The sequence below is a fragment of the Colias eurytheme genome, chromosome 32, assembly GCF_061535395.1.
Source record: "Colias eurytheme isolate Ceu_HAF_F1 chromosome 32, ilColEury1 Martin Lab GWU primary, whole genome shotgun sequence".
NCBI lineage: Eukaryota > Metazoa > Arthropoda > Insecta > Lepidoptera > Pieridae > Colias > Colias eurytheme.
This window is the reverse complement of record NC_143011.1, coordinates 3,269,210-3,282,955: the sequence shown is the minus strand read 5'-3', so window position 1 is coordinate 3,282,955 and position 13,746 is coordinate 3,269,210. Positions and strand designations below refer to the sequence as shown.

Below are 13,746 nucleotides of genomic sequence, written 5' to 3'. Positions count from 1 at the left end.
GGTTGCGAAGCTTAGTTTTGACGACATTCATTTGGCTAAAAACACGTTCTATTTCCGCGTTGGAATGTGGTAGTGATAATAATGATATTGCCAGCTGTGATAAATCTGCAAAAGGGTTATTACCAGCTGCGTCTTTATAATCCATTACTTCATTCCAGAATTCCAAGGTGGAAGTTGTGCATGTCCATGAAATGTCGACTAAATTTACGTATGCAAGGTAGCAAAACTGTAGTTGGTTTCATATGGTTTAACTTTTATTATATTATGTAACGGACAGTAATATGTGTTCTGTGGTAACGGACGTGACGTCGCCTGTCACCTCCGTCAAGCCAAGCCGCCATGTTGACATCCCCTCCTGCCAGCCGCCATGCCACCGCCATGCCTACCAGCCAGCCACGCGGAGGGGATAAGCCTATATATTAGCTGGCCATTGTTAAACGTGGATTATTCTTGTTAAAACTTTCAAAATAAATAAGTGTGTCGTTACGCTGCAATTTTATTTTCTCCATTGCTTCACAAATCAGAAGCGGGATGAAACGACATCGGCCACAAGTTTATCGACTTCCTGACGAATCAATGTCGGAGGAAGATGAGGGTACTTCTTCACCGCCTGCACGGAAGCTGCTCAAGAATCTGCTGAAAAAAGAAGTAGTTAAGGCTTTACGCAACCTGGAAGATGACCCCCAAGCTCCAAATAAGTCAAAAGTCCATCGTGCTGCATCTTTAATCCCCGAATTTGACCCTGATAGTGAGGAATGCACGGTACAAGCATGGATTCGTAAAATTGACCAAATTGGGGAAATAAATGGATGGGACGATACAACTAAATCATTTTACCTACAAGATAAGCTGCGAGGTCAAGCAAAGAAGTGGTATAATCGTCTAGAGAACTACGATTACACGTGGGAACAATGGAAGGATATGCTATTGCGAGCATTTCCTCGATATCGCGATTATGGAAACATGCTTGAAGAATTACTACAAAGGAAAAAGCAACCTACAGAGACGATGACAAAATACTATCAAGATAAAATCGCCATGTGCTTCCGGTGCAAGTTATCCGATAGCGCCAGCGTTTCCTGTATCATTCGTGGTCTGCCACTATCGCTACAACCTAACGCTCGAGCCTTCCAATGCCACACGCCAGGAGAGCTTTACGAAGGATTTTTATGTGCACTTGACGACTACCGTACTTTACCTATCGACACAAGGTTTCATAAAAATTTGGTGAGTAGGCCATCTCACCTGGATAAAAAGTCAATGCCACCCAATGTCGAAACAGACCCGTGTCCGAGATGCAATAAAACTGGTCATTTACTGCGTGATTGCTGCCTACCTGACACACGTACATGTTATAAATGTGGAAATAAGGGACACATTGCTTCACGTTGTTCTACAATTGCCACGGAAAATAGAAGATCTATCTCAACCGACAACATAAAAGAAGTAAATGTACTACGCCCTTATAATGAAATATACAAAAAGGTCGTTAAAGTCGATGGCATCCACGTGAAAGCATACATTGATACCGGCAGTCAAGTTAACGTTTTAAACGATCAAGTATCGAACGCATTGTCATTGGATGTCAAACCGACGAGTGTCATTTTAAAAGGATTCTCCGGTGGACTCTCAACGAGTCGTGGAGAAGTCGAATTTCAATTAGAAATTGACGGTATAACCATGAAATGCCACGCCTACTTGTCTAGCATCAAAATGGCCGATGTTAATCTTATAATCGGCCAGCCTGTCATCAACAGCGAAGGTATGACATTGACAGTTAACAAAGGCCTTGTCGAATTTAATCGTACTCAAGATCCCAATCCCATTTGCGATATTGAGGCTATCGAAGACCATGATCGCTTTAAAGTCGTCACAGTCAACGAAGAGAGACTTCCACCTGGCTCTTCCATCATTCAAGTGCGGGTTCTCGGAAATAAGGTCGGCAACGATGCGGTTACACCGCCTCGGCATCATGAGCTGCAGGGAGTGGCCTACTCTCTTCCATCCACCCTGCTCACTGGTGAAGACGGGTACATCAAAGTCATCAACATGGGCTGCGAGGTTATCGTGTGGCCGCCGGGAGAGGTCCTAACCAGGGCTGAAAGCTGCCAGGAGTCTCCACTACAGCCAAATAGCCAGGTACTTACCCTTGCTTGCCATAGATTTGCCAATTATAATGCTAATAATAAAGCTTACTAGTGATCAGCCTATTTACCGCCAGCCTTATCGATTATCGCATAGCGAACAAGCAGTAGTTCAGTCTAAAGTGATTTATTAGATGCCGAGATTATCAAAGAGTCTGAATCTAGTTATGCATCTCCGGTCATTTTAGTCAAAAAGAAAAACGGTGACAGCAGGATGTGTGTTGATAACCGTGCCTTAAATGCTATTACCGTAAAAGATAGATTTCCATTGCCAAACATAGACGATCAGGTTTCGAAATTAGCGGGCCACAAATATTTTACGAGTTTAGATATGGTTCAAGGCCATCATCAATAATTACGTGTTAGTAATGAAGATACACACAACTGCATTCATAACACCTCAGGGTCATTTCGAGTACACTCGTATTCCATTCGGTTTAGCGAAACGCGCCATCCGTTTTTATGCGGTTGATAAATAAAATAGTTGAATCTGTAGGTAGAACTGAAAATAATAATGTTATAGTCGAGCCAATTTAATAGGCAACATTTGACGTCTATCAATTTTATCTTCAAAGAGAGGTAACCTGCTTTAAAACATCGATTAAAGTGAATTAATTGATACGGATTTGAAACATTTGTCAATCGAATTTATTAATTTATGATGATTTTTATTCACAAGTAATCAATGCATTCGATTCTAGATGTCAGATTTCGATTTTTAGAGTAACGTCTCTGGTATTTAAAAAGAAAGAAGGTTTATTGACACAAAATTATAGCGACGTCAGTTCTTCAATTCAGAAATTGTTTATTATGTTTAGAATGGTTTATCAGTAAAATGGCTCTACTATAAAAACAAACATGGTAAACGTGAAATTTTGGCATTTCTGGACGATTTACTCTTACCCTCGAATGACGTTATGTCAGGCTTAGACATTTTGCAAGCGGTACTTGTCAAACTTGTAGTAGAAAATTTAAAATTAAACATGAGTATTGAGTAAGTTTTCGTTCTTGCAAAATGAAATAACGTATTCAGGTCATAAAATATCGGCTAAGGGTATTCAACCGGGCGATTCAAAGTTGTCTCGTTTTCCAACACCGACCAATGTTCATAGTGTGCGTCAATAATTATCGGGTTGTGTAGTTATTTTCGTAAGTTTATTTACAATTTTGCTATCATTGCCCGCCCTTTAACCGATTTAACTAAAAAGAAAGCTTCGTGGATATGGAGTAGTGATCAAAACAATAGTTTCGAACAATTAAAAAAGTGTTTGTGTTCCGAGCCTGTGTTAGCTTTGTACGATCCTGTGCTTTGTGTGTAAATTAGGAATAGCAGATTGATGGTACGTTGCGACCCGTTTTATATTTTAGTAGGGTGACAAGTAAAGAGGAAAGCATGTATCATAGTTATGAACTTGAAACTCTTGCCGTTGTAGAATCCTTGCGTCGTTTTCGCGTATATGTGTAGTAGAAAAAAAGGTTAAGATTGTTACTGATTGTACAGCAGTCCGCGCTACGCTTACAAAACGTGACATTATACCACGTATCGCAAGGTGGTGGCTTTCTATACAAGATAACGATATAAGCGTAGAGTATAGGCCGGGGGAACGAATGAAACATGTAGATGCATTAAGTAGACATCCAGTAGACACTATGAACGTGAATCGTCTCGAAGTAGCGGATTGGTTTTATATGGTGCAATGTCAGGATACTAAAAGCGAGCGCTAGAATGAAACGTAACTTCGATAGGAAACGAAAATCCGCTCACATATATAAGAAGGGTGATTTATTGCTAACGCGTCAAGCACCTACTTGTTCAGCATCCAAAGTTAACACTAAACTTGACGACTTGCATTCCGGTCCTTATGTCGTAACGAAAGTATTGGGCAATGATAGGTACCAAATTAGAAGTATATAGGGTTTACGTGGGTATAAGAGTTTTAGTGGGTTAGTAGCTGCAGATTCGTTGAGGCCCTATAAAAGTATTGTTACAGTTTCTGATAGTGCTAGCAGTTCGGATGAGCAAATGGAAACCGAAGATCTTATTGATTTATTAGAGAGCTAATTATTTTTGTTGTTCCTGTGGGAACAACTGTTTCAGGATGGCCGAGTGTAACGGACAGTAATATGTGTTCTGTGGTAACGGACGTGACGTCGCCTGTCACCTCCGTCAAGCCAAGCCGCCATGTTGACATCCCCTCCTGCCAGCCGCCATGCCACCGCCATGCCTACCAGCCAGCCACGCGGAGGGGATAAGCCTATATATTAGCTGGCCATTGTTAAACGTGGATTATTCTTGTTAAAACTTTCAAAATAAATAAGTGTGTCGTTACGCTGCAATTTTATTTTCTCCATTGCTTCACAATTATAATATTTTATATGCTAAAAAATAAGCTATATGCTAGACAACAAATAAAAATGCTAAACAATGTAAAAATATGCTAAATTTAGCATAAATTATGCCAAATTGGCAACACTGCCCGAGACGTTACTCTAGAAATCGAAATCTGACATCAGTAATCGAATGCAGTGAATAAAAATCATCATAATAATAAATGCGTTGTGTTTTTTTATTATACTTGCCCTTTTTTTGCTCCTTAAATTTACGAAAGAAAGTATACTACTTTAAAAGGGATTCGCTTGATGAATTTTAAAATTGACATGTGTATCAAGTTCGAGCGACACATGTTTCTAGTCAGTATCGATTAATTCACTATAATCGATGTTTCACTTTCTAAGCAGGTTACCTCTCTTCGAAGATAAATTTGATAGACGTCAAAATTCAAATCAATGTTGCGTACCTACAAGTTGCGACTTGCGTATTTTGGCTGTTTGGGCGTTTGGCATGGTTTTAACAGTTGACTGTTGAAGATTATGAAAACAAAGAAAATAATAAGGTTGATGGTTCATAATAATTTCATATCGCCGATCTTCTCATTACAGAAAGTGCATATATTGCTATTAATTATGTTCAGTCTTGCAAGGTGTGAAGTGATTTATTGGTTTATTGTGGCCAAATCTTAATCTGTTGATTGTGATGATAAACTCACGACTAGTTACATCCAGCTCATCATACCAAGGTCTTCTCTGTAAATCTTCTTGAATATTTCCATACCATTTTCCTTTAAATTTCTGATCCTACTTCCAGAATTCTAACCACGTACTATTTAACGAGACATTTACATCGGAATACTCTACTCTACTACTACTACTCTTACTACTACTACTACTCTTTCAAATAAACTCACCCGCAATTTTTTACTTTTTGTCAAGGTGTACAAGTTTATAATATTATTCTAAAACGTTAGAAGTGAATTGTAAATCCTTTGAAATAAATGTATCTAAATCTAATTTACTTTTTGGTTCTTATTTGATTAACTTTTCATCTGGGATTGTTAATATATTATATAATATAAAAATTTGTGTGATTTATTGGTAGGTATACTATCTGCACACCTTACTCTTTCAAATAAAGAAATAAGTAATTACTTATGTATTCAAATTCACATTGGCGTCCATATATTCTGTGCCTCCAGTGAATAAGGGATTCTAATTCAACCAACTACTACTAGCTACTCCGTATGTCTTTTGGGTAGACGGAGGCAAATAGGATTTTTATTCCAACTTTATCATTTGATATTTTGAAAATGTACGTTCGTGTACGGTACATTTTCATACCGTCAGAGTCATTTTGCAGATTATAGTGGTGCAGCACTGAACACTGTCTATTAGGTGGCTGGTGCTGCTGACCGGGCCTTCAGTTCCGCTTTCCAGAATACCTTCACCCTTCTAGGTGCTACTACTACTGAAATAGCGGTACTCTATCGCGTCGTTCAGGTCTCTAACTGACAGGATTTCTCATATTATCGTAACAACCTCGCTCGTTCTAACGAGAACAAATTATCGCCAAGGAATTCTGCTGCAGGATAATGGCAAGAGAGATTATAAGCTTAACTATGCATTATTATGTTCAGGAATATGGTGGATTTTGAATACTATCGTCGTCTGAAAGTATCTCCTTTCGATAAACTTCATTAAGGATGCAGATCTGATCCCATCTTTGTTCCGTAGGAATGCTACGACAGTCTAAACGTTACACTGTACAAAGAAAATTGCCCTAAATATAGTCGGTTGTTCCAACATCCGTAATATGGCTAGCCTGCCTTGCTAGCCCTTGATTGTAACTGCTACCAATGGAGGCATTGCTCTTGTGTTGTCCACAGTTGTGCGAGTGCAAAAATGAAGAACTGAGCTCGTGGGGAGCTATGTCGAATGAATCTGTGTTAAGATTATGGCAGTATAGGACAGTTAGCTGTGGATGCGAAGACAGGACATTACTTTATTCATCCGTAAACACGCGAGGCAGCCACGGACAGCGATATAGCAAGAACTAAACTAGCAAAGTTTAGTTCGCTTACCAGACTTTGTCATGTTTTAAATGCAGTATATCCTCTGTATAGCATTGCATTTATGACTATTGATAAACTTAATTCACCCGTAAACACGAGAAGCAGGCACGGATAGCGATATAGCAAGAACTAAACCAGCAAAGTTTAGTTCGCTTACCAGACTTATATTTTAAAAGCCGTATAGTCTGTACATTTCATTTATTGCCCCCCCCCCCCCCTAAAAGCAAAGAAATGAGAAGTCATTTGGCGGAGCTTTCTCGTAAAGGGTAGGGGTTCCAAGTTTAAAGCAGATACGAATCTAACGCATTCTCATTTCAGTCACCTGTCGCACCCACTGCACTCACACCTTACGCTGGCTGCAGCGAGGCTCTCCGCGAAGCCTTCTTACGGAGAAACATCCCATCGGAAGCTGTCGAACTAATGTTGGCATCGCTTTCCAGTAACACTAAGAAGCAATATAACGTAACTTATAAACTATGGTGGCAATTTTGTCTAGATAGAAATATTTCCAATTTTGAAAGTACAGTAGCGACAGTTATATCGTTTTTAACAAATGAGTTTAACAAAGGGGCTTCATATGGTACTTTAAACTCGCACAGGTCTGCCTTGTCTTTAATCTTAGGAAATAATATCGGGTCGGATGAATGCATAAAACGACTCCTAAAGGGAGCATTCAAATTGAAACCCAGTAATCCTAAATACAATAATTATTCTTGGGACCCACAATTAGTTTTGAACCATATCTCAAGCTGGTTTCCTAATATAAACATTAATTTGGAGCAGTTGACTAAAAAAATAGTAATTTTACTTGCGCTGTGTACAGCACAGCGGGTCCAAACTTTATCCCTTATCAATCTTAATAATATTTATTTCTCAGACAGTGGAGCTAAGATTTTCATAACAGACTTGATAAAAACTTCGGCTCCGGGTAGAGATCAACCCCTTCTTATACTTCCATACTTTAAAGAAAATATAAGTATTTGTCCCGCTACTGCACTTTCTGATTATATCAATGTCACAAAACATTTGAGGAATGAGGAGGACAATAGATTAATACTAACTTTTAAAAAACCTAATAAACCCGCCACAACTCACACAATCAGTCGTTGGATCAAAAACGTGTTATCGGAAAGTGGTGTCAACATTTCAATATTTAGTTCACATAGCACAAGACACGCTTCAACATCTACTGCTTGTGCTAGTGGTGTATGCGTTGATAATATACGTAAAACTGCTGGCTGGACTAAACATTCCGAAACCTTTGCAAGGTTTTATAAACTTAATGTAGTTAATGAAAACGAATTTGCAGAATCAATTTTGCAAGAATAATGTTTGATTATATTTTTGTTAATATACAAAATAAAACTACGCCTAGCGCTTTTATCTGCAATCCGCCACCACTTGTCATCCCCTCTATTGGCGCTGTTTTAGTTTTTGTCTAACACGGCCTCTCCTGACTGGAGGACGTCCTCGTTCTCCTTTGTTTTATGCGGAGAAGTACAGGCTCCTCTCGAAGTGCCTGATGCAGGTTCAACAACAACGACTGGGTCATTTGTGGACTCCTCATCTTCAATACTGGCAGCATCTGGGAAGGATTAATGATAAGGTATTAGCAACTAATAAACATTACACTCCCCTTATAACAGGTAAGCGCAATACACAGAGAGGAAGCACTACGTTCGCTATCTCTGACACCAATGACAGTATAACATGGGCACAACGTTCGCGTATTATACTTTACGCATATAAAATAAAACGACCATATGACATAGGCACGACGTTAGCATATCATGAGTCCAAAACAAATGACGTATAACATAGGCACGACGTTAGCATATTATACGTTACGCATATAAAATAAAACGACCACATGACATAGGCACGACGTTAGCATATCATGAGTCCAAGACAAATGTATAACATAGGCACGACGTTAGCATATTATACATTACGCATATAAAATAAAACGACCACATGACATAGGCACGACGTTAGCTTATCATGAGTCCAAGACAATTGTATAGCATAGGCACGACGTTAGCATACTATACGTTACACATAGAAAATAAAACAACCACATGACATAGGCACGACGTTAGCTTATCATGAGTCCAAGGCAATTGTATAGCATAGGCACGACGTTAGCATACTATACGTTACACATAGAAAATAAAACAACCACATGACATAGGCACGACGTTAGCTTATCATGAGTCCAAGACAATTGTATAGCATAGGCACGACGTTAGCATACTATACGTTACACATCTATATCACTACATAGTATAAAACAAAGTCGCTTTCCGTGTCCCTATGTCCCTATGTCCCTTTGTACGCTTAAATCTTTGAAACTACGCAACGGATTTTGATGCGGTTTTTTTTAATAGATAGAGTGATTCAAGAGGAAGGTTTATATGTATAATAACATCTATTAAATAGTGGAGAAGTACTGTTATTTTTGAGGTTTCTAATGTGATGTCGTAAAAAATTACATTGTTTCCGCTTATATTGCAAACGCAGGCTGAACCCTACGAGTTTTATCAAAATAATGTACTAAGTATTATACACATTGAAAAGGTCTACAGAAAAGTCCGCGATGGTATATGTCTATCTCTTATGGATAACCCACAATAACATTTTTTTGTCATTTACTTTTTACGACAAATAATAGCTAATTTTCGAAGCGATTTTCACCAATACAGCATTAATCCTTAACCAATTAAATACCTTGAATACATTGTTCATTTAATATAGATCTATATGGCACATTACACCGTATGATTTAAGTGAATATTTTCGAAGATATTACAGATTTAAAAATTGCGGGACGTAGCGTTTGCGGCGGTACCGGCCGGCCGGCCGCTATGTTTTTATATACAACGTTCACAGTTTTTCTGTAGTGTATTTAGTATCAGCATTGCACCCGTGCGAAGCCGGGGCGGGTCGCTAGTATATAATAAAACTAAGTCGATAAAATGTGCGTGCCGATAAAACTTAAAAAGGAGTCCCGACACGATAAAGGGACTTATGTGGTGTGATAGCCCTTTATCCCCCCTCGAACAAGAAAGTTCCCGTTTTAATCTAAAGGGCATGTTTTTAAAGATATAAGGGACTTTCCGACCCTTCAACTTGGAAATTAAGTGCAGTGGCGCCATCTGTTATCGAATATTTGAACTTCGGAGACTATATTACACTCCAATAGACATAGTGTGTAGTCTCCATAGTTGTGAGCCATTGTAGCATGTGTAGTAGTGGCGCGAAATTTAAAATTCCAATTTCAATAAAATCTTAAATTTAAATTTTGTGTATTTATACGTCATTATTTAACGTATATTTTGGAGTTAAAGCGACATAATTTTAGTTATCCAAATTAATTCTCAAAATATTAAAAAATTTAGGTTTTTAAATTTCGCGCCTTTACTACATACGCTACGCTAGAAAGTTCCCGTTTTAATCTAAGGGCGTGTTTCTAAAGATATAAGGAACTTTCCAACCCTACATAGTGGCGCCATCTGTTATCGAATATTTGAACTTCATTCAGGACAACGATTGTTTGGGTTGCATTTCCAAAAGCGTTGCGAGCAAATTTCAATAAAGTCTTAAATTTAATTTGTTGCTATAATAAAGTTATTAAATTTTGTGTATTTGTACGTCATTAGCTAACTTATATTTTGGAGTTAAAGCGACATAATTTTAGTTATCCAAATTAGTTCTCAAAACCTTAAAAAATTTAGGTTTTAAAATTTCGCGCTTTTAGTACAAATGCTACCGCTATAGAACCTTTTATTATGGCGGACGATAGTGACCAGAATACTCTAGAAGGTGTGAGAGAGAAAATATTTTCAAATTTTCTCGAATATTCTAGAGCCTAGCTCTCTGAATATATAAGAGCCCGGTGTCGCTCACCAGAGTTAGTTTAATTTGAACAGCGAAACGAGCGATTTCAAAACGAAAATAAGAGAAGTTATCTGTGAGCCTTTATTTAGAAGTATCACGTGTGAGTATTTTTAATAGTGTGTTTAATTAACTCTCGATTTTGAAACGAAATAGAAATAAGTTATTTGTGGGTTTTTTTCGTGAAATTTCCCTATAATATTAACAACATGTAACCCATCAAACCCAAAACAGCTACAGCAAATTTGCTCTATGCTAACTTCATCCATGACATCCAGCTGATACTGCAGGAATGCCAGGACTTCATTAGGCACAAGCCTAGCGCTCATTGTTGCGAGCGATAACTTCGACAATAAAAAATATTAATTATTTCAGTACTAGCTGCTCCACGCGGTTTCAGCCCCGTGGCCGTGACTCCACTCCTGTTGGTCGTAGAGTGATGATATATAACCTATAGCCTTCCTCGATAAATGAGCTATCTAACACCGAAATAATTTTTCAAATCGGACCAGTAGTTTCCGAGATTAGCGCGTTCAAACAAACTCTTCAGTTTTATAATATTAGTATAGATTATTTAAATATAACATTGTTTATCTCACATTGCAGTAACAAAGATCTGTTCCTGGTAATTAAGACTGCATTATATTATATTAATTTAAATATTTTCTATTCATATCATTACATGCAATTTCCTTCATAAATAGAAAATCTATCCTCAAACAAGAACATGGTAACTGCTTTCCTGCTATATTATGTCACAGAATACATAATAGTAGCTAAACGCTACAGAACGGACACTCTCCACCTCCCGCCAAAATTAAACACTTACCTCACCCCGCACGATCAGCCTGAAAATGGTCCGTATTTGTCTGCAAGGACGATACGCAACGAATGATTTAATAGACTCGACATCGGTCTCATCGTGACGAGTATGTACATACATATTACACTGGTTATACAAATATACATTGGTTATACATAATATGATGATTTAAGATGTTCGTCATGTTTATCACAAGCTTCCGTTTCAATTGGATAATTGTTAAAAAGTTCGAGAATTGATAAGGGTAAGCAAGCAAGTATTCAGTTACACGATTTATTCTGATAAGATATTGAGTGTATATCTATGTATGCGTCTATAAAAATTTGTGGTTTTCTTCGTCAAGCACAGTTCCACCGTGAGCCTTATGGATCGCACATAACCTATGCGTGTTGCTCGATTGATCTCCGATCTGCGTGCCAATAACAAATGACTGCAATCCAAATTTTTTGTGATACCGGGATCAGTGGCGATCTTTTCCCTCTTGACCGTTCCGTTCCTAGCACAATGTTTGATGTATGCAATACGTTTAGCTAAATGTTTAATAGTAACAAACTAGTCTTAAAATATTATAAAGAATATCCAAAATACTAAAAGCAAATAATTTTGTGAAAGCGTGTAAAAACTTTACTAGGAATTATATTTTATCACATAAAATATGATATCAAGTAAAAATACTTTACCTAAAATGGAATGTGTATTGGTCTGTTCTGTGGCAAGTGACAACAGCTATCAAACTGTGAACGTTTATGCGTTTAAATATTGCGAACATACAAATAATAAATAAGTAAAACAAGTTATAACAGTTAGTCATTAATTACCTATTATTCATTATCAATAATGGATTGCGAAATCGTAAGTACCTTTTTGTTATTTCATAAGGTGACGCTTTTGTGCTCCCAACTTACGCTCAATTTCGCGCCTAAATCTTATTTTTTTGTTTCTAGGTAAAAGGCAAGCCTCTTACAAAAGAGGAATCCAAGTTCTTGCTTGAATTAATAGAAGGGAGTAAAATCATAACAACGAAAACAACGAACGCCACCAATAACAAACTAAAAAACGAGGAATGGGTTAGATTGACCGAGCGGTTCAATGCCCAGGCTACGAATTGTCCCAGGACACCTCAGCAGCTGCGTTTGAAATGGGAAAATTTAAAAAAGAATTCTCGCAAACGCAGCACTAAAATAAGGATGAACCAAATTAAGGTTAGCTAGTCGTGTTCGTTCATAGTTGTGTTTTTAATTGGACTTCAGAATGTAATGACTTATTAATTCTATTTACCTACATTGAATTTTTAGACTGGTGGTGGTCCTGCTGATTATACATATACCCCCAGATGACATACTGGACCGAGTTTCTGGTTTACTAGGAAGTACTGCCAGTGGATTTACTGTGCCATTTGGGGGTGATAAGGAAACAGTAGGTGTTGATATTGGTGGCATGAGTGGAGATGGTGGAGCTAGTGGTGACGGTATTGGTGATGGGTTTGCTAGGGTTTCTGATGATATAAGTAAGGCTGCAGATTTGATGCCTACATCAAGTAACCATGACATTGAAATTGTTATATGCAGTGGTGAGGGTGATGGTGTCATACAAAATCAGGTTTCGGAGAGTGTTGACCAAAATGTGTTAACACCAAATAAGCCAAAGAGGTTTACTCTTAATACACCGAGGACAGGTAACTTTTGTTTTTCAAACCCTATTCTTAATGCATTCATTATAGAGCTCAAGGAATATCCTCCAATCCGGGAGCTTTATTGATATTAAGTTTTTTGTTGTTAGCTTTTTTAAGTAGCATTGATTTATTTTGTGGATAATAATTATCATTTTCACATAATAGACGCTTATTGCATTTAGGAATGATTTTTTTAATACTATAATAAAATTCTTGTGCAAAATTATTAGCAATTGTTTTAATGTCTATGTTATTTTTATGAAATGCTTTTAAGATACAGTTGTCTATTGAATTTTTGCAGCGACCTGTTAATGAATTCAAAATTTGCCATAAAGCGTGACTATTGTTGTAGTTTTGATTAATTTGATTATGATAGTAATTATTTCTTGATTTTTCTATGAATTTACGCGTTTTATTACGTAATTTATTGTATTTTAATCGAAGTATTTTATTAGTCGGGTCATTTTTCCAGTCAATAAAAGATAAATCTTTTTTTTCACACATAGTTTTTATGGTGCTAGTAATCCAAGGATCTTTGTTTCTTTTACTTGATGTTGAAATTATTTGTTCAAATTGTGATTGATTATAACAATTTTGGATGGTATTTTTTAAGTTATCATATAATTTATATGGACACTCTGTATTCGTAAAATCATCCCAGCTAACATGATCAAGCAAATTATTAAGTTTATTGTTATCTATTTTTCGAATGACTTTAACGTCACCCTGTACATGTGCTAATGATTGTCCAATGCACGACAATACGATCATACGGTGATCAGCCATTGCAGTGCCGAGCGCGCCCGA

The 13,746-nt window shown here is 37.4% G+C and overlaps 1 protein-coding gene across 1 annotated transcript; it reads left to right on the top strand.

Moving 5' to 3' along the window:
- The first annotated feature begins 576 nt into the window (after positions 1–576).
- LOC149895163 (uncharacterized) lies at positions 577–4,473 on the top strand. The gene is made up of 2 exons (XM_090119169.1): positions 577–2,139; positions 4,243–4,473. The coding sequence occupies exons 1-2, from the start codon at positions 577–579 to the stop codon at positions 4,255–4,257; spliced, it is 1,578 nt and encodes a 525-aa protein (XP_089975295.1). The 3' UTR covers positions 4,258–4,473.
- The last annotated feature ends 9,273 nt before the right edge of the window (positions 4,474–13,746 follow it).